Source organism: Eubalaena glacialis, chromosome 16 (assembly GCF_028564815.1).
Source record: "Eubalaena glacialis isolate mEubGla1 chromosome 16, mEubGla1.1.hap2.+ XY, whole genome shotgun sequence".
Lineage (NCBI taxonomy): Eukaryota > Metazoa > Chordata > Mammalia > Artiodactyla > Balaenidae > Eubalaena > Eubalaena glacialis.
The window spans coordinates 74,429,679-74,449,916 of NC_083731.1; the positions used below are offsets into that span (position 1 = coordinate 74,429,679).

Genomic DNA, 20,238 nt, shown 5'->3' on the forward strand with positions numbered 1-20,238 from the left:
TTGCATGCAAATAAAACTTTTCTCACTCAAAAAGAATTTTATACACATTAGGGAACTTAGCTGCTGAAGTATCATCATGAATTTTTCAAAGCAAAAAAAAATCCTTCTGTAATTCAAATCTTTTTCTAATTCACCTATTTGACGGGCTGATTTTGGCTTACGCTGGATTTTCTTAAAATAAAGGTCATTTTTATTAGTCTTGGTTCCACAGTAAACCAGCAAAACAATTTGGGGACCGAATTTTTGACATGTCAATTTCCAGGTGCTGTTTAAGAGAAAGAGAAAAACTAGAATTATTACATTCATTTATTTAATAGGTGATCCTATCACAATTCTTCACTAAGGTTTTAAAGGCTGAAAAGTTATCAGGAATGGACAGATGTTATGATTTATTCTGGTGCATGTGGAATCCTATCAGGGAAATTTGCTCAAGTTTTAGAAAACGTCTATTTTCTAAAGAAATGGACTCAACCTTCCCTTTCCACAATGGGACGTGCATACGACATGAAATTCCCATAGCCAGGCCTCCAGAAAAGGAGTCCAGCATGCTGGGTGTCAAGTCCTAAGGCTGTGCTGGAGGCCACTTAGCGTAGTCCTGCCTGGCTCTCCAGCTGTGCACTCACACCAGGCTGCCAGACAGTCACCTTAATGACTCTACAGAGAAGTGTTGGTATCAGGATGTGAGAGAGGGAGAAATCTCTCAGTCTGATGAAGGATTAGGTCACCAGCATGTCTGTGGAACCTACAATCAGGGCAAAGTTCTAAAGTGTTACAGTTTGTGTCGGTGACGACTGCAAAATGTCTATTTCCCTTTTAAGGCAGGTGACCACACGTCTTAGTTTGCCTGGGTAGTCCCAGTTTAGGCCAGTTGCCCTGTCATAATTGTTAGTAGCACCTCCTTTCACTCTTAAAAGTATCCTGGTTTGGATGATGAATCACACTGTCACCTCACCTCTAGGTACAGCTCACTTAGGACCCTCCCCCCCCCCCCCCCACACACACACAAGATGCCCACAGAGCCTTCCCAGCACAGCACTTTGGTCCAGACTTTTCTACTACTCCTCCCACTCGATTCCTTCAGGGCCGAGGATCCCAAAATATAGCCATTCTGATTAAATGTGTGCATTTGAGAACAGCCATTTGTAGACAATCGCCCTCAACCAGGGAAGTGCATATGATGGGGTCATCTAGGCCCGTGTCTGAACCAGCGGGACAGGTACCCTGAGGCGGTGCTTTCCAGAGCTCTCCCCACAGACCACTGGGGAAAGCCTTCGGGAGAGGGGCTCACACAGTGCTGGGATGGTCCATCAGAGGGCTCTGGCCACCCTCGTGGCCTCCACCGTTAAACCGCATTCTTTTCTCCCCCTGAAAAGGCACTGAGCAAAGCCAGCACCTCGAGGTTCTCACCAAAGATGGCGCTGCACTGGCTCCCACACGCTTCCCACTCAGAGCCAGCCAAAGGCAAATTTTTAGATGAATAGAAAAAGAAACTTTACTCTAATATAGCATGGGAAAGTTTTTGAAATAGGAATTCTTCTTTTCTGACCAAAAAAAAAAAAAAAAAAACTTATACGTTGAACATCTCTGAAAGGTTATTTTCTGTACAATTATATAAATATTTCCATGTCCCTATAAATATGACATTTATGGTCCTAAAAGCTTTTTGAAAAATCAATACAATTAGATTCTTTAGACAATGATTAGCCCAGTTAGAAAACAGGACACATTCCCCAAGCACAGCCAGGAATAAAGAGAGGACACAATTGGGAACACAGAGCAGGAAGGGGCTGGGGAGGAGAGGGAAGACTGGAAACCATAAAAACACAACAAAACCCTGCACATCCATTTTAGAGGCTAAGACCCAGCAAAAACTGAAGTATATGCAAATGGAAAGGAACCATCCAAAGGGAACATGACATGACCTCGCGGTCAAATTTCACCCCAAGTCAGCAAATGTATCACCTGGCAGGTTCGTTCTTCCGGGAGCACAAGGGCCTTTTTCTTGTTTACTCTTATCGAGCGAAATATTCAAGGTAGGGCCAAGTTACAGAAAAGACTTCAGAGCCAACAGACATGAATTCAGATCCCTGTTCTGCCATGTATACTGGCTGTGTGATCCTGGGTGGGATTCCTAGCTTTTCTGAGCCTGTTTCCCGCCTGTGAAGTATCTAACTTTGCTGGCTTGTTGGGAGGCTTAGAGGTAACTTATAAAAGTAGCTTATATCCCCCTGGAAAATAACTGACAATAACTAACTAAAATGTGTGTGGTAAGGGCTTCACCTTGGAACTCAGAACAGGCTCTGCACTGCCTAGTCTAAGATTCTGATAGTACTGGTCTACCCCACGTGGTCTGCCAATCACCACCAAGCTCTGAGTCCGCCATGGGCCCCACTGCTGCCCCTCCGATGCTGTGCAACCACAAAGGCCACTTAAAGTTAGAAACAGATGTTCTCTTGGGAAACTGTGGTCACCCCCTAACTAAGGCACCAGCTCTGCGTGCAGAAGTCACTGCCTGTGGAGGACTGGGATTTCCTCTCTTATTTGGGTACCGTTTCCCCAGAGTGCTGTAGGCACTGGGGCAGCACTGACCTGACTCCCACGACGGACCACGTGAGGTGACAGTCACAGAGCGGGCCACGTAACTGAAGCCCCTGGAACGGAGCAAGCAGGTTCCTGCACCACGTGCCTCCCTGGGTCCCCCGGACCCACCCCCAGAAGCCGAATTTCTCAAGTCTCGGGCTCTGAGACCCTCACTCGAGCTGGGCAGTGACGGTCAGCTGGATTCGGCGGTGTTGAGAAGCCAGGACTCCACGGAGAAGAGGGTCATAAGCAACGAAGACCTCTCCTCACCCCGAGGAGGGAGAAGCGTGGCGGCTCTCTGGCGGCCGTGTGGGCGAGGGCTTCAGGAAGGAGCACACGAGCCCCTCGCAGAGCAGCCGCGGGGACGTGAGGACATCAGCCCGGCCCTCAGAGGACGGGGTGCCACAGCCCCAGGGTCAAGGACAGAAAAGGAAGAGATGGCACCAGCAGAAAAGACAGGGACACCTGAGGTAAGTGGTGGTCTCGGATACGCGATGCACGTGGGTGTCGTCAAAAAGCGCCGGAGCCCGAGGTTTTAATGAGTTCTGTGGACAGGCCCATTTAATAAGTTTCTGGACCCAACGAGATCGTCCTCGTTTCACAGGCAGTCATCCCAAACGCTACGGCGGAGGATGCGAGGAGGGCTGGCTGTCCCTCCCCTTCCCGAGGCCAGCAAGGTCTCCAACGAGCCCGTGGGACCCCGGCAGCGTGGTCTGCAAGCCGCAGGGAGGGGTGATCTAGAACGTCCAGGGCTGGCGAGGGGCTCCGCCGCCTGCTGTTGCTGCTGTCAGGCTGGAGCCTCGGCCACACAGGGAGGGGAGCCGGGCGGGGGCCACAACCGCCTGCGGCTTTCGGACGCACGGCTCCCCGTCCCGGTCACTCAGGAGCGGAGGCCACTTGCTCCCCGCGTGTCGTCGGCCGCGGCACTGTGCCGGGACAGCCCGTCGGACTTGAGGGAGGACAGGGACACCTGGCTGATGTAGCGGACCTGGTCCCAGGGCGCGGCCCGTGGGGAGTCGCGCCGCCGGTCGTCCATGCCGACGTGCACGCTGACCTGGGACTCGGCCAGGGGCTTCATGCGGCCCTGTGCCTGCGCCTCGTACCACGCCAGCTCTGGCTTCCTGTAGCTGCAAAGCAAGAATCCAAGAGCACCTGAGCCATTCTGGACACACAGCCTTTTTTTGTAAAGCCCGGTGAAGGCCTCTCATGAAGTCTTTAATAACACGTGGTATCAGGGCCTCACGGCTTTTAAAGGAAAGAAAGGCCACCGAACTCCTATGGCTCAGGGCAAGTTCCCAACTTAGAAACTTTCTAGCCAAATGCCTGGTACATAGTAGGCTGTCATTAACTTTTGTTAACTGAAAGCATAAATACATAAAGATCCCTTTTAAAAAAGGAAAAATGATTACAAACAGGGATCCTATAGCTACATCTCGACATAAACAGCCGTCGAGCGGAGTAACGGGAAGAAGCAGCGCGAGGTGACTGCTGAGCGGTAAACCGTCGGCTCGCGGTGTACAAGTCATCACACACACACACACGCCGGGCCCCGCTCGGGGCGCACATCCACCCCGCCCCCCGGGCCCGCCGCGGGGACTCACCACTTGAGCTGCAGTGACGAGAGGACCACGGACACGGAGGAGGCGGCCATGGCCGCAGAGCCCATCCACGGCTGCAGCACGACGCCGATGGGCATGAAGACACCTGGCCGAGGGGGGGACCACACTCAGGCCGCAGCCCAGGGCGGACAGCGAGGGGGGCCCAGCCTCGCCGCCCACCAGAAGCTCTCCTCAGGGCGGCTCGGAAGCCCCTGGGCTGGGCGCTGACCGCGTGCCCGTGGGCCTGAGGCGGGAGGTCTCAGAGCTGGGCTGTGGGGGGGGGGGAGCACCGTCAAGGGGACTGGAGTCCCACCCACCCTGACCTTCCTGGGACCATCCAGAGGTGCCATCACCTGTTTGGGGGAAGCTCCAGGGGACAGGGCACCCCCGGGACTTGCAGGTGCCACCGTCCGGGGGCACCTCGGGGGTGGGAGCACCGGGACCACGGGCCCTCTCTACACGGACGGTCCTCCCTCAAGGGCGTCAAAGCACCTTGATAAGGGGCAACAAGACCAGGTCCCGGGACAGAGCCGCAAGCACGGGAGGGGACCAGCTCCTGAGCCGGCCCCGGGGCAGGAAGTGCACCTGCCGGAGCCGGGCTGCAGTGGACGCGCTGATCCACTGTGTGAGGCAGTGCCAACCGCTCGGACACAACAGGGGAACGTGGGTGCGGCAGTCATGTTTAAAAATAGGTCTTGGCCCATCTAGGCGCTCTCCTTGCAGGAGTCTTTGGAACTCTTCCCTCTCTGGTGACACAAGATACAGTGGGGGAGGGAGGACTTAGGGAGCAGAAAATATCCATCTCTCCCCATGATTATTTCTGAGTCAGGATAAAACCCGGGCGGGATTAATTCTTAAGACAAAGTTCTAAAGCACTGATCCCGGGCTTAGCGTGTAACAGGTGCCCCATAACTGTTAATATTGATTATTTTTCAGACTGTATGTCTTAATAATGTTCCAGAAAACAGGGCCAAGGTAAAGAGGGTTGAGTAGCTTGGCCAGCTTTTCAGAGAGGCCCGCAGCGAACAAAAGGCTTGGGTTCTCCCTGCAGTTTCTCATTTACCTTTAGAGACTTACAAAGCAGAACATAATAAAATCAGCTCTTTCTTCAAGGCTTCTGGCCACAGCGAGGGTCAGAGGGAACAGGGCAGGGAGGGCCTACCTGCTGCAATGGGGATCCCGACCAGGTTGTAGATCAGTGCCAGCACCAGATTGAGTCGTATCCTCTGGACGGTCCTCTTGGAGAGGTGAATGCTGGCCACCACGTCGAGCAAGTCATTCTGCAGGAGAGGAGCACGTGGTGAATGGGGAGCCCCGTTCTGCGGCCCTCACCACTCCTGCTATGGACAACCGGGAGGGGGAGGCGCGGCAGAGCTCACTCTGATGAGGACGACGTCAGCCGCCTCAATGGCCACGTCCGTGCCTGTCCCGATGGCGATGCCCACGTCGGCCCGGGCCAGGGCCGGGGAGTCGTTCACACCATCGCCCACCATGGCCACTCTCTTCCCCTCGTTCTGGAGCTCCTGGACCTTGGCCACCTTATGAGAAGGCAGCACCTCTGCAAAGACTTTGTTGATGCCAACCTGAAAGGAAAGAAGAACAGCAGTCAATAAAAAAACAAATACACAATAACATCCGGCGTTGCCAAGGGGCAGGAATAGGAGCAGAAACCCATGAGCCCTCAGCCTCCAGGTCCCGTCACCAAGCCCTGCAGATTCCAGGTCACACGGCAAATGTACCCCCTGCTCCCATCCCAACGCCCCGCGGTAGTCTGGGACCCTCGCTGGCCTCCTGCCCACATCCTGGCCTCCCAACACTCTTCTCCAGATGCCGTCCTGGTGACCTTTCCAAAACAGTAATCATTGGTCACGTTACTCTCCTGCTTCAAGGCCTCCAGTGGATCCCACTTCCCTTAGGACAACGTCTAAACTCCTCTGCCTGCCTCCCAAGGTCCCCAGGTCAGGTCCTGCCTGTGCCCAGCTCCCCGCCCCCCGGCCCCAGCGGGCCCCGCCCTGGCCTCTCCAACTCGCTGCTACCTTGCACCCGCAGGCGGTGCTCGTGCTGCCTGCTCTGTCCTGCAAAGGTCACTTTTCCTGCCCCCAGCACTCCCTCTTCTTCATCTGACGCCTGCAGGCCTCCTCTCCCCTGGAAGGTGTCCCCGGCCCCTGCCAGGCTGAGGGGTAAGCTGGCAGCTCCCATGAGACCCGTGCACTCTTCCACTGGAGCGCCCAGCACCTGGTTTACACTTGGTCCCTGGGCCACCCTCCCCACGAGACCGTGAGCTCCTCGAGGGCGGTGCCCTCTTCAGTCCTCTCTGTAGCCTCTCTGTCACAGGGGTGGGTGGCGCTTAGTAAGTGCTTGCTGAATGCAGGAACAAGTTTTAACCCGGGAGTGGGTGTACTCTCAGAAGGATGGCTGACAGGGGCACAATCCCTCCCAAGGAGCGATTCATTCTCAAAAGCAGACAGCTTTACACACATGTCCGCAAGGGGTGGTATACAACCATCTGGAGTTTGCACTGGAGCCCTCCCCGCGAGGCAGGGCAGGCAGGCATGCAGTCGTGCTGCCCTCGTGGCCCAAACTCAGACCCTAGCGCTGCAGAAGAACTGCCAGGACCCAGTGACTTATCTGGTGCAGAGTGAGAAGAGCTGGGCCAGCAAAACACTCCCTTAATATAAAGGCTACAAGACTGTTTATTTCAGCCCTCAAGCCATGGTCTTTCTTCCTCAGTGCAGCGACTGGAAAATAAAGAATGTTGGAACAGCTTTTCCGGGGCTGAAGCCACCGTGCAGGAATGATGGCACCCAGGCCCCAGCAATGTGATCTTTGGGGCAGCAGCAAGGTGGTCTCCTGTGGGATGTGCACGGCTCCGAGGTCAAAGCATGTGGAGAGAAAAGCTCCCAGCGAGGGGGGAGGACCAGAGCAAAGCTGAGTGCTTAATGCACTAGTTCTTATTTATTTTCCTTAAACTGTTTCTGCCAGCTTGAAATCGCTTGCAATTTCAGATGTGGGAGACATCCCGGCCCCCGGCCCTTACCTGGGTGGCAATGGCTCTGGCTGTCTTGCGGTTGTCCCCCGTGATCAGAACCACATCCACGCCCATGCTCTTTAGTGTGTGCACGGCCAGGGCGGCCTCCTGCTTGACCGCATCTGCGATGGCGATCATGCCACAGAGCACACCTGTAGGAGACACCGCAGGTGAGCACACATGGCAGCGCCCTGGGCAGCCCAAGGAGCAAGTAAGACTTCATGATCCGGAACAGTTTTCCTAATACCATGTTACACGCCAAAAACAGAACACCAAATTATACAACAGAATACGGTTTTGATTTTGTTTTTTTAAAATTTACATACATTTCCAGATGCATACAAAAGTCTGGAAGGACTGTTAAAAAGTTAACAGTGGCTCTCTGAGGGGTAGGATAATGAGGGATTCCGTTTTTTTTATAGCTCTCAGAATTTTCCAGATTTTCTGCAAGGAACATCTCTTGCTTTGCAGAGTGCCTGGCTCATAATAACTCAATACCTGTTAGCTATTAAAACATGAGAAATACAACAAATGCTACTTAAAGAGTGACACATGTCCAAACAGCTAGAAAATCAATCCTTCCTTTCTGTCTCTTCCTACAGAAAACACTTTGTAGAATTTTTTTTTTTTTTTTTTTGAGTGACTCTTTAGGTACTGACACAGGAGGGCATTCGAGGACTGAGGTGTGACGGGAGCAGTGAGGGTGAGGATGTGTAAGAGGCACTTTTAATTGAGCCAATTCCAGCTTGACAAGCTGAGGGGGCTGTGCGTTTAAAGGACTCGGGAGAAGGCATGGCAGTGGGAGCCGGAAAAAAAAAAAGACAGAGAGAGAGAGAATGGGAAAAGAGGAGCATTCAAAATACAGCAATTAAATTATTTCTTATTTCCATATAGTTTTTACTTCTATTAGCAGAAACTAACATTAACAAAGTGATTCTAATCTACTTGAGATGTAAAGCCCAGGATATAATCTGAGTACTAAGAGACATACAATTTTGAGAAGCTCTGTGAAAGCCGCAGGGGATTTCGGTATGTAAAGCATCCTAGAGTTAAACCTCTTAGGAAGTCAACTGCTGTTTCACCTGCAGTGATGAATGAGAAAGGATGACTTTCAACTGCCAACCTGGGCAGATGCAAATGATGGTGGGGAAGACAGTTTAGAATCCCAAGAGCAAAGAGGCTGAAGCCATCTTCACTCTGGTGGCAAAGATGGAGGTGGCCAGAGGGGGCCTCAGGACTGAGAATGAAGTGAAAAAAATGGCAAGACAGCCTTTTCGAAAACAGAACTAAAATTAACAGAGAGGAAGATTTACTTTAAAAAAAAAAAAAAAAAGACTCTATTTCTGCCTGACGTCTCCAGCTTCACTTGAGAGCAGAGGAGAGGGGAGCAGAGCGGTACCGTCGATGGCCACCAGGATGGCCGTCTGGCCTTTCGTCTCGTGATCGGTCATCGCGTCGCTGATGTCGCTGGTGACGGTCAAGCCGTTGCGCCTCATCCACTCTCGGCTGCCGATCAGCACAGAGAAGGTCTGCGGGACCGCATCTGCTCAAAGGAGTGTGTGGTTATTCCCAAAGAGCCCAAGTTCACCGTGAGAAAGCACTAAAAACCATGGGATGGTTTCAACAGCAAAACGTCCACTTGGCGGTTCTGGAAAAACCACAACCTAGTAAACACCTCTTGGAAAACCATCCTTAAAGAACCAGGGGAAAAAGAATAACTAACATGCAGAACCGTGGTATGAATTAAAACATGTAAAGATGTTACAAACATATTAAACACCGCGTAGTGTACCTACTGGCCTTTAGGGGTGTCTGCTGCTGCAGTTAGATTGGATTAGAATTAGGATTAGAAGCGGTTAGTTATTTGGTCAGTGCCAAAAGCAAGTGTTGACTAGACCCATCACTGCTTGGTACAGATGATGCAAGGTGAACCAGCCAACAACCAGCCTCCGTGTATGAAAGGTTTTGAAGCTATACCTCCTAAAAGGCCAGGTGAGTCTTGCACCTGTCACCTCTACCTTAGGTGTCACTGATAGACCAGCCCCTGGAAGGCAAAGGAAAGGTCATCCCAGGGTTTTAACTTGCTATAAGGTGGTAATGGCTTCTAACAAAATCTAAATCAAGATTTAACTACTAACATACTTAAGAGCAAACACTAGACATGGGTTTTTTGGTTTGGGGGTTTTTCCACTCTCTTATGCTGATGGCTAGCACCCTTTGAATAAGAAAGGCCGTTATTCAAAAAGCAGCTGTCCCTCCAGTGTCCCTTCTTGGCTTGGGCAGACCGTTTCCATTCACTTTCCCTGATGGCTGCCAGCTCTGTAAATACGTCACATCCCATCAGAGTTGACCACATGGAGGTTTCCTGTTTAGGAAGAACAAAAGGAGGACTCCCATTTGCCTACCCTGTAGCTTACGAGTCTTATCCCAAGACTAACTTGGGATAAGAAAGAGGAGACTCGAGACTAGGGAGCAGGTAAGCAATACTCCATGAATTTAAGTCACACACTACTTTTGTCTGCCATTAGTGTCAAGATTCAGCCACATCGAAGAACACGAGAGAAGCTGCAGGCTTCCCTGGGAGACAGGCGTGCGGCGCACCAGCCCTGAGCCACCTTCTCCGCAGTCGGGAACCAGGGGGCAAGCCTGGCATGGCGCTCTCCATGGCTGGGCCCAGCCCCCGGCGGGTCGGGCAGCGGAAACTGAGGCCAGGGATACCTGTTTCCACGGGGACGCTGCTGACCCCGTTCAGGTGAGCGGTCGGTTGGCCACGCGGGCGCTCGCCCTGGGCCAGGATGCCCTCCACGTTGCTGACTTTACAGCCGATCCCACAGCCGGGCACCGCCTGGAAGTCCGTGCAGTATCCCAAGGTCTCTGTGCCAAGTTCCTGGGAAGGAAAGTGGGGGAGAGGAAGCAGAAAACAGAGGTGAGTCGAGAGGGAGTCAGGACAGAGGTGGGGGTGAGGCGGGGGGAGAGCAGCAGACACCAGGAATTTAGAGGGAAGGGAAGGACGGGAGGAGAACTTCCGGGAAAGGCGAAGAGATCGACGCCTAAGTCAGCAACTCTTTCTCTCTTATATGACACAGTCATTTAAAACAGCCTCAACTCTCTCCTAGAGTTTGGATGCCTGGAGAGACTGGACAGGTTGCAGTTCAGAAAGGAGAAAGGCAATTCACAGCAAACACCCCAAATTAAGGGCTGGGGTCAAGGTTGGGGGGCGGGGATGAAGGTGCCAAAGGGAAGAAAGATTTTCTTTGTATGTTGCAAATAATTTCATAAAAACGATGGAATAGGTAAGTGGTAACAAACTATTTTAAGGCCATCAAGAGATAATTGCCCATGGTCAGACCCTGGCGGGGAGGGCCGACGGTCTGGCGGGGAGGGCCGACGTGGCAGGAGAAAGGGAAGGGCTGGGTTTATTTGGGTAACAGAACCCAAAGGAAGGATGCCTGGGGGTGAGCAGAATTCTTTCTGAAACATCAGAAGGATGAGAGGGGAAACAGCCGCACCCTACACAAAGGACACGACACGAAATGAGATTTCTGAAAGATTCCCTGTCCCGGAAGAGTTGTCAACTTTTCCCCAAGGCATCCATGTCACCTTCTACATTTACGGATAATTGTACTGTTCAGACAGTTTACATGTTTTCAGGGCAGTATTCTGGCACATCCTGCTGCCTCCACGCGCAGACTGAAAACAGAGAAGGCTAGCTAGGCCCTCTCCTCTGCAGAGGCCAGAGGATGAACGCTCCCCACTAACTGTGCCAACAACCCACAGTCCTCTGGTCACTTCTGCCGCTTCCTCTCCGTCTCAGGAGTCCCCAGTGGAATGGATTTCTCCCGACCTGGCCCCAACACCCCCTTCGTTTTTGTATCCCTTTGCACGAAGCGCTCGCGAGGGACTGAATACGCCTGTCTTCCCCACCCGACCATCAACTCCCAGCAGGCAGAGCTCGCATCTTATGAATTCTTACTCCCCTGAGCTCGGGATGCTCAGGAAATGCCTAATGAATGGCCATTAGCTCATTAACACTGAGCTGCTTTGTGAAGATCTGGAAACGTGACAAGGGACCTGCCGCTGTGCCCTGCATCCCCACCTGCTCCAGGGGGCCTGCTCAGCAGTTTCCAGACCACACGAGCCAAGGCCTCCGTGGAGGCAGCTGACGTGGGGGCCTGGGGCAGCGAGGAGGAAAGGCGTGTGAGGAGGAAGGAGCCCGGAGTCTTCCGGCCCAGCTGGGGAGAGTGGGGGAGCCGGGGGAGCGAGGGCCCAGCAACGCTCCGTCCACCTACCTCTTTACAGTATCTGGTGACTGCCACGCCCAGGGGGTGCTCACTGCTGGCCTCCGCAGTCCCCACCACAGCGAGCACCTTCCGGAGGGGTAGCGTGGCCACGTCCACGAGCAGGAGGACCCGCATGACTCTGGGGACCCCGTGGGTGATGGTGCCAGTTTTGTCAAACATCACAGTCTTTATCTGCCCAAAAAACCACATCTCAGTGACCAAAACACAGATGGAAGGGACTCTCAGAGTCCTCACAATCTCGAGGCAGAACTTCACTCAACCCACCCCAAGCAGGTCACAATACACTCCTTCACGACACGCTACAGAATCCTCTGCGTCCGTCCCAAGGTTCAACCACTCCCGCTGCCAAAACATTGTTTCCCTCTCTGCCCAGTTACAAACAAATCCACACACTCCGGCTTAACCTTGACCAACCAGGTTGAGCCAGAAGCTCTCACTCTGATGCAACAAGGAGGCATCACCGTGCAGTAACGCCGTGCGGCCCCCTCCTCGTGTCGGGTCAGGAGCGTGACCCTGGGGGGTCTGCCCATCTCCCGGCCCACCGCTATCTGCCGGGTCAACCACTGTTTTCTCCGGCCTGTATCAGTGCAAAAGCCTACGGAGAATAGTGTTCTTGAATTCCAAGTTCACAAAAGGAAGGGAGTGTTCCTTGGCCATAATAACAAGTAACCACAGAGCTAGTCTGGGGACCTGTCCCCCTTGGTCAGCGGCAGCTTGGCACTGGTCCCCAGGGGTCTGGGCTCAGCCAGTCAGGAGCAGCCACACTCGGCGCCTGGGCTTGGGTGGCTGGAGCCCACCAGTTCCCTCGCTCCACGCTTCCCTGGACCCGGCACAAGGTCAGCCCTTGCTGTGCTCAGACTGTGTGCCGCAGGCTCGGTTCTCCCTCATTTAGCAAACAACAGCTCCGCTTCTTGTTTCTGACTGAGTGGGGCCTCTTTACCACTATTAACTGGCCTTCTTCCGACAATCCTGGCCAGCTTCTAGCCCAGCCCCCGCTCCGCCGCCAGGACGATCATCGCAGCATGCAATCCAGCTCCGCAGGCGCTTCACCCCCGCCCCTGCCCCCATGTGTCCCTGCTGTTCTGGTTAAGCTCTGGATAACCCTCCAAAGCCCTTCAAGGCCCCTCTCTCCCCTCCTTCCTCCCTCAGTGCCCTCATCTCCTGTCAGTTTCTCTCTCTTTCTGGTCCTCATTTAGTTATTGAGAAAATAACTGTGGAGTGACTCCAACGTGCCAGGCACTGGGCAAGATGCCGGGGACATGTTCACGGTCTCCAGTCCTACGGAGTCTGGGACCAGGCAGCACGGCCCCCCCGGGTCCTTTCCACGTGCTGGTCCCACAGCCGGGACACCCTTCCGAACCTCTGTTGTCAGCTGACAGGTCTCAGACCTCCCCTGAGCACCTGCACCAGCGCCCACCCCGTCCAGCACACACGGGTCTACGGTTAGGCCCCTGAGGAACTGTCCTCACGGCATCTCACGCTCTCCATGGCGCCTGCTGCTTGCCTGCTCCATGTCCGTCTTTCCTGCTGGACTGTAAGGTCCTTGAGAGCCAGGGCCCAGCACAGGACCCACACAGAGTAAACGCTCAACAGATACCAAAGAAATAAAGGGAGGATGGAAGGTTGGGGACTGCTGGGCTGAAGGGAGATTCTCCATAGACACTGCTGCCTGCTACTCCACTCCGAGGTCCCAGGACCCTCCCCGATCACGCGGAGACAGCGCAGCTACTTTCCCCGGAGCCCGACCACCTGGCCGTGAGCCCGGCGCAGCACATCTTAGCGCAGGCCTTTGGCAAGTCGCCCAGCGCCCTCCTGCTGCACTTCCCTCACCCGTAAAATGGAAACAAGCAGCACCCACCTCAGGGCTGTCGATGAGATTAAATTAATATTTATACAGCATTTAGGTCTTTGACCGTGAGCTGCGGCCGGTCCTGTTGTCATTACCAGTTAGTCCTGGCTTCCTGTTTTACTTAATTAGCAGAGCTACCCTCAGTCCTCTTTCAGGTTTTTCTCTGAATATGAAATTTAAACAGGTACTATTTTCACTAGGACTCTCTAAGTCAAAATAAAAAAAAATCACGCAGCATACAGCTACAAAATCACCCCAGCCAAGACCTCAAAGGAAGCGGGGGCCAACCTTGTGGGCCATCTCCAGAGGCTTGCCTCCCTTGATGAGGATGCCATTCTGGGCGGCCACCCCCGTGCCCACCATGACGGCCGTGGGCGTGGCCAGGCCCAGAGAGCAGGGGCAGGCGATGCACAGCACTGTGATGGACGTCTGGAATGCAAACCGGAGGACCACCTCTGCCTGGGAGATGTGCTTGCTGGACGTCTGACGAGAGGAAAGAGACAGAGGCAGGGTGAGAGTTAGATGAGGCATCACACGGAATTCTGATCATATGAGAACATTCCACTCCGTACTGGCCTATATGGGAGTAGTATCTAAAAAAGAGTGGGTATATGTAACTGATTCACTTCGCTGTACAGCAGAAAATGACACAACCATGTAAATCAACTCTACTCCAATAAAAATTAAAAAAAAAAAAAAAAAAGAACATTCCAGCGCAGGTGGGGGACCTGAACTGGCGTGATGAACTGGGCTCTAGGACACACGGTGTACCCCGCTCTGCTTTGGTGGCATCTCGTGGTTCACTTTACTGCTGCATATCCTACTGTTCCAACCTGATCCTACAGGCTTTCCTCAGGGAAAGGCATTATGAGAGGAGAGAGGCACATAAAAATCCCTGATAGGGGAAGAGCACAGGCTCTAGAATTGGACCACGTAGGTCTACATCCTGGCTCTGACACTCTGTGTCTTAGCTTCCTCACATACAACATGGAGGTAATAATACCCAGCTCACAGGTTTTTGTAAGGATTAAATGAGTTAACATACATACAAATACATACAAACATAAATATACATAGTACAACACCTGATGTAGGAGAGAGGCTTCTGAGAAATTATAGCTACTACATTATCATTATTATTTTTATTATTATGAAAGCTTTAAAAAACTATAGCTCTCCAAGGAATCAACTCTAAGGTAATAATCATGTGGGAAAAGATACAAGGATATTTCTCACAGTGCTTTTTCATAAAGCGAAAAAACTGGAAACAACCAATGGGGGATTGGTTAATTAAACTGCAGGTAGGGCATGCATAATGGAATATTATGCAGATGTTAAAATGATGATGTATACATACTGACATGGAAAGATATGTCATTTCTTTAGCATATGTAGCATATGTAGTAATTGCTGAATTTAAAAAAAAGAAGCATAAAATGGCATGTGTTGTGATTTAATTAGTGCAAAATTATCTGCCTATATCTCTAGATAGCCTTTCAACAATCCTGGAAAGATGTTCACCAAAGTGCAGAAAAGTGCATATAGGGATGGGATTTGGAGCCATTTTTATTTTCTTCTATTTTTCACCACTGTTTCCTTTATAAAAATCCAAAACCAAAAAAATACAGGTCTCCTTCCCAGTTACCTGGTGACACATATTGGTATGATTATTTGCATTCTAACATCTTGAGTTATCTTGGTTTATCTTTCAAAATGGCTAGTATCTCTGGAGAACAATTGAGAGATGCTGTATTCACTTAATTACAGTAAAATGCGTGTTTTCTAAATCGAGGATATAGACCACAATCTCCTTAGATCCATCTACCCTCTATTCTTTGACTTTGAAAGGCAGATTCTAAAATAAGCTACATTATTAAGGGTCATTCAATTTTCACAGAAACAGTTTGATTTCGGTAGAAGGACATGCTGTTTAACACATAATGTGATTTTTTAGAGGTAAGGATGAAGCATTTTTTGTTTGTTTGTTTTTTTTAACCTCCAGAAATTCTTGTCAAAATCACACCTGGCACTCTGAGAGGAGTGGGGTGGACTTCTAGAGGTTGACACGAACCCTGTCCCTACAGATGATTTGTACAGAGCAGAGTGACAACAATGTCTTAAAGGAACATGCAGTACCTCATTTGTCAGCATCCTCCCTGATATTGCAGATAAAAACAAAAGAAGCGAAAGTAAGATGGAAAGGTAGGGAACAGCAGGAAGCCACATATTCCAACTTGTTTAGGACTGAGTTTCCCATAGCCACATGCCAATGAGCTGCTCTCCCACAAAAGCCAAAATTTTTGGCGGTCAGGTGCCATAATAGCCACTGGCAAATTCTAGGAATACAGTCATAGGCTACTCTTAAAACACTGAAATCTCCCTAGATGTCAGAAAGTGTTTCACTTGGACATTTTAAGATAGGAAATTTGAGGGAGGAAAATCATATCTAAGTGAATGACAAGTACACCAAGAATATATGATATGCTTTTAATTACGGATAAAAAATTTTTTAAAAAGGAAAAAAATTATCCATTCTGTATTTCCAGTTTATTTTATGGCTCTAAGGTAAAATACATATTAGACTGGGCTAAGTATGAGATATTTTAAAAAATAAGGTAAAACATTGTTCTACTCACTGGGCAGTTATCAAATACTACTCCAAGTGGGCCATTAGCTTTTTATGTCTATCCAGGTTTCTCCAACTCAGCACTATTGACGTTTGGGGTCAGATAATTCTTTGTTGTGGGGACCTGTCCTGTGTGTTGTAGGATGTTTAGCAGCATCCCTGGCTCCTATCATACATACTAGAGGCCAAGCAGCACCCCTCCTCAGCCACGACAACCAAAAACATCTCCAGACATCACCAAATCAAAACCACTCCCAGATGCGAATCACTGATGTATGTAAGTTCTTATTTCTGAAGCAGAAAAGTTTCGTATTTTTTTTTGAATTCTGATAAAACTGTATTTCCTAAGATAGTATTCTTCGTCCACTTTTTAAACTCAAAAATATATATTCCATTGCTTCATATATAATGTTTAATAAATAATTATTAAAAAGCTATTATTATTACTTGGGAAGCTGCAAGGTTAGATGGTCTATTTGGAGGTAGCCAGCAAAAAATCTATTTTTATTAAAACTGGTTAAATGATATTATCATGCGATTGTGACTGACGTGACCTATCTTCTGTGATGTGTGCCTCATAACCTCAAAAATGGCCAATAGTGCAAAATGTAAAAGCTTTAAGCATTACACCTGAGAGCCAGTGGTGTTTGAAATTATCTAACTAGAAAGCAAAAGCTGTCTTTAGTAAAAACCTGCAGGAGTTGCGTAGTTGCGTAGCCGCGTAGCCAGGATTGTCCTACCCTGGCTGAGGTTTTGCTGCCAATAAGTGAAGCAAGCAAATAAGATGTAATGGGTAATTAAAGCCCAATGAATCTAAGACATGAAAAAACAGGATTAATGGCAATCGATTATTTAAAACCCAACAAGCACACTGCCCACAGCATTCAACTTACAGGGAAGTATTTCTGAACAACACCAAAATCGATAAAGCCGATTACAATCCATACCACCAACGTCAAAGTTGAAGTGATGATGATAAATGGGACAAAATAGCCACTAAACCGGTCAGCCAGCTGCTGAATGGGTGCCTATGGAAATAAAACACGAAGACCGCGGGAAATTACAATCTCCAAAGAAATAAACTGCCACAAGCATGGACAAGGACTGGGATCCCTAGCTCCCTCATTAACTACATTTATTAGTCAATCTCTCTACTCAGTAAAATCTGCCTGACTCTATGGGACTCTTGGAATAATTTCTAAATAGAGGAAGCTGAAGTTATATTGTTTTTAAAATTGCTTCATGGGACTTCCCTGGTGGCGCAGTGGTTAAGAATCGGCCTGCCAATGCAGGGGACAACGGGTTTGAGCCCTGGTCCGGGAAGATTCCACACGCCGCGGAGCAACTAAGGCCGTGCACCACAACTACCGAGCCTGCGCTCTAGAGCCCGCGAGCCACAGCTACTGAAGCCCGTGCGCCTAGAGCCCGTGCTCTGCAGCAAGAGAAGCCACTGCAATGAGAAGCCCGCACACCGCCACGAAGAGTAGCCCCCGCTCGCCGCAACTAGAGAAAGCCTGTGCGCAGCAACGAAGATCCAACGCAGCCACAAATAAATAAATTAATTAATTTTTAAAATAAATAAATAAAATAAAAAATAAAAGCCCTTCCTTACCTTGGACATCTGAGCCTCTTCTACCAGCTTCACAATCTGAGCCAAAGTGGTGTCGTTGCCCACGTGGGTGGCAGTGATGAGCACGGAGCCGTGGGCGTTCAGGGACCCGGCGATCACCGTGCTGCCGGGCTTCTTCGTGACGGGCATGGCCTCTCCTAGAGGTGGAGAGGAGACCAACGCCACGCGCTGAGCCCCATCGGCATCCCTGGGGCCTGGCCAGGGTGCTGATGCCCACCCACAGGGATGGAGTCCTCACCTGTGATGAGGGACTCGTCGGCCATGGTGCTGCCTTCCAGGACTTTACCGTCCACTGGGAACTTGCCCCCGGGGACGACCTTGATGATGTCGCCACGCTGCACCAGCTCCATGGGCACCTGCTCCTCTCTGCAACAGACGCCACTCAGGTTACCCCCGGGGGCTGCGCACGGGAGCTCACCCTCCTGGCCTGTCACCCAGGTCGGGTTCTAGACAAACCGCCTGCTTTACACTGAGTGGCAGTAACCACTTTATCCGCCGTTTACAGACTGAGTCAAAACTGTGCAGCTGCTAAGTACCAGGCACTGTCCTAGTTCCTGGGAAGCCGGCTGTGAGCAGGACAGCCAAGTCCCAACGCTCATGAGGACAGTTCTGTGGAGCAAACAGACAACAAGCAAGATAGTCCCAGGTCTCAAATAAGTGCTGTGCTGACAGCGATGTGACTGGAGGGCTTCCTTCGGTGGTGGAGGAGGAGGAGAGAAGTGGGAAGGCCTCATGCGAAGATGACATTTGAGCCGGACGACAAGAGGTCCCCATATACGGGGAAAGAAAACTCAAGGGAGAGAAAACAGCTAATGCACAGGCCCTGAGGTGGGACGGAGGGGGCCTCTGATAAATAGGAAGCCAGCAAGCACGGCTGGAGGGACACGAGTGAAGCAGGCAGAACCCGGACCATGTCGGGTCTTGCAGGGCAAAGTGCGGGCTTCGGGTGTTAAGGTTTTTAGTGGGAAAGTGACATAAGCCAGTTTGCATTTTCAAGTCAGCTCTCTGGCTGCTGCATGAGAATGGGCTGTAGGGGCAACAGTAGTAGCTGACAGGAGAGTCAGGCTGTGGCAGCAGTGGCCTGGGCTGGAGACGGAGGGAAGAGATGCCCGGGAACTTTGGGGGGCATGACGTGTCAGCAAGATGTGTGTATGCGCTGAGCGCATAAGAGAAGCAAGCATGAGCTCCTCGTTTCAGTTTGAGCAACTGGGTGGATGAGAAGTTGTTTAATGAGATGGAGACGCCTACATAGAAGCGGCCACGGGAAGGAGAGGAGATGAGATGAAGATCTCTGTTCTCACATGTCGGGTCCGAGGTGCCTACTTGACTTCCACGTAGACATGTCAAGTCGGGAGAGCAGGGAGCTGAAAGCTGGATTCGGGCTGAGACTAGAGTTCAAATGGGGAAGCTGTCACAATACAGACGGGATCTAAAGCCTGAAATGGTACGAGCTTCCTCAGGAGTGTGCCTGGAAGAGAGACCCGGGCCCTGGGACAGGCGCATGTTGGGAGGCTGAGCAGGCGGAAGGGCCAGCGAGGGATGGGGGTGGAAAAGGACGGAGTGGGGCCTTCAGGAGGGAGCACCCATCCCACCCCGTTGCATACGGGAAGGTCACTACCTAGACACAGATACGTGTAAAACTCATCATGCCGTACACTTGGGATTCGTGTACTTCGGTGAAGGTAAGTTATCTCTTAATAAAAAAAAAAAAGGCGTATTTTAAAGGGACAGAAAAGGGGGTAGATGCTGGTGAGAGGCTGCAATGAGGCTTAAATAGGAGCAATGGTTGATTTGGTTCACGGAAATGACTTGATGTCTTTGGCAAAAGGGATCTCAGAAATCGGTGGAGGAACAAGGTCGGCTGGAACGGGCTGAGGAGAGGCTGGAAGGTGAGGAAACAAGAAAGCAGCTGAAGACAACGCTCAGAAGAAGTTCTGCTGTGTGAAAGAGAAGAGAAAAACAGCAGTAGAAGAGCGTGTGGATTAAGACAGGAAATTGTGAATTGTGAGTATGTGTGAACTGTCTGCTGGGGAGAACGGTCCCACAGAGAGCGAGAGAGACAGATGGGGGGACCGGAGGGGACGACAGGAATAGAGTCATCCAGGGAGCGAGGACGGCTTTGGCAGCATCTCTCTGAAAGCGTCACAGGGACCAAATTTACTTAACTGTATATGTAACGTTGGCTCATGAACCAATGGTGACAAAGTCAGAAAAGCAGGGGCGTAGAACAAGCAGGGCTCTGAGGTTATTTTATGCCTTCCTTTCATTCTACAAAGACTACATTTAAACTATCACAGAGAGAGGGTACAAAAAGCCACCTTATTTGAGAAGGAAAACCAGACATGTATTGAGTGCAGGTGCTGTGCTCGATATTGACATGAATCCTCCCCAAACCACGTGAGGTAGGTGACAGTCACCCCTATTTGTTCCCAGGTTGACCTGAGATGCTGCCTGTGGGCATCCAGGGCAGGGCCCACTGCACAGTCAGTGCTGGTGACTTTGACCATCACCTGACGGATGTGTACACTGTTGACCGGCCTCTATGAACCAGGCACTGTGCTGGGCTGGAGTTACACACAGGACAAAACTCTCAGGTCTATGACCTAGTAACTAAAGTCAAGCTGGT

At 50.9% G+C, this 20,238-nt stretch overlaps 1 protein-coding gene across 1 annotated transcript in view; it reads right to left on the reverse strand.

The window, feature by feature from the left end:
• Nucleotides 1-1,553: 1,553 nt before the first annotated feature.
• ATP7B (ATPase copper transporting beta) overlaps nt 1,554-20,238 on the reverse strand; it is a 77,142-nt gene continuing 58,457 nt past the window's right edge. Inside the window, 13 exon segments of the mRNA XM_061171123.1 lie at nt 1,554-3,488; nt 3,491-3,707; nt 4,182-4,284; nt 5,341-5,458; nt 5,558-5,761; nt 7,216-7,358; nt 8,606-8,749; nt 9,925-10,093; nt 11,496-11,678; nt 13,645-13,839; nt 16,876-17,010; nt 17,595-17,749; nt 17,851-17,978. Of these exon segments, the coding sequence (XP_061027106.1) occupies nt 3,318-3,488; nt 3,491-3,707; nt 4,182-4,284; nt 5,341-5,458; nt 5,558-5,761; nt 7,216-7,358; nt 8,606-8,749; nt 9,925-10,093; nt 11,496-11,678; nt 13,645-13,839; nt 16,876-17,010; nt 17,595-17,749; nt 17,851-17,978 (2,065 nt within the window). The 3' untranslated portion in view covers nt 1,554-3,317.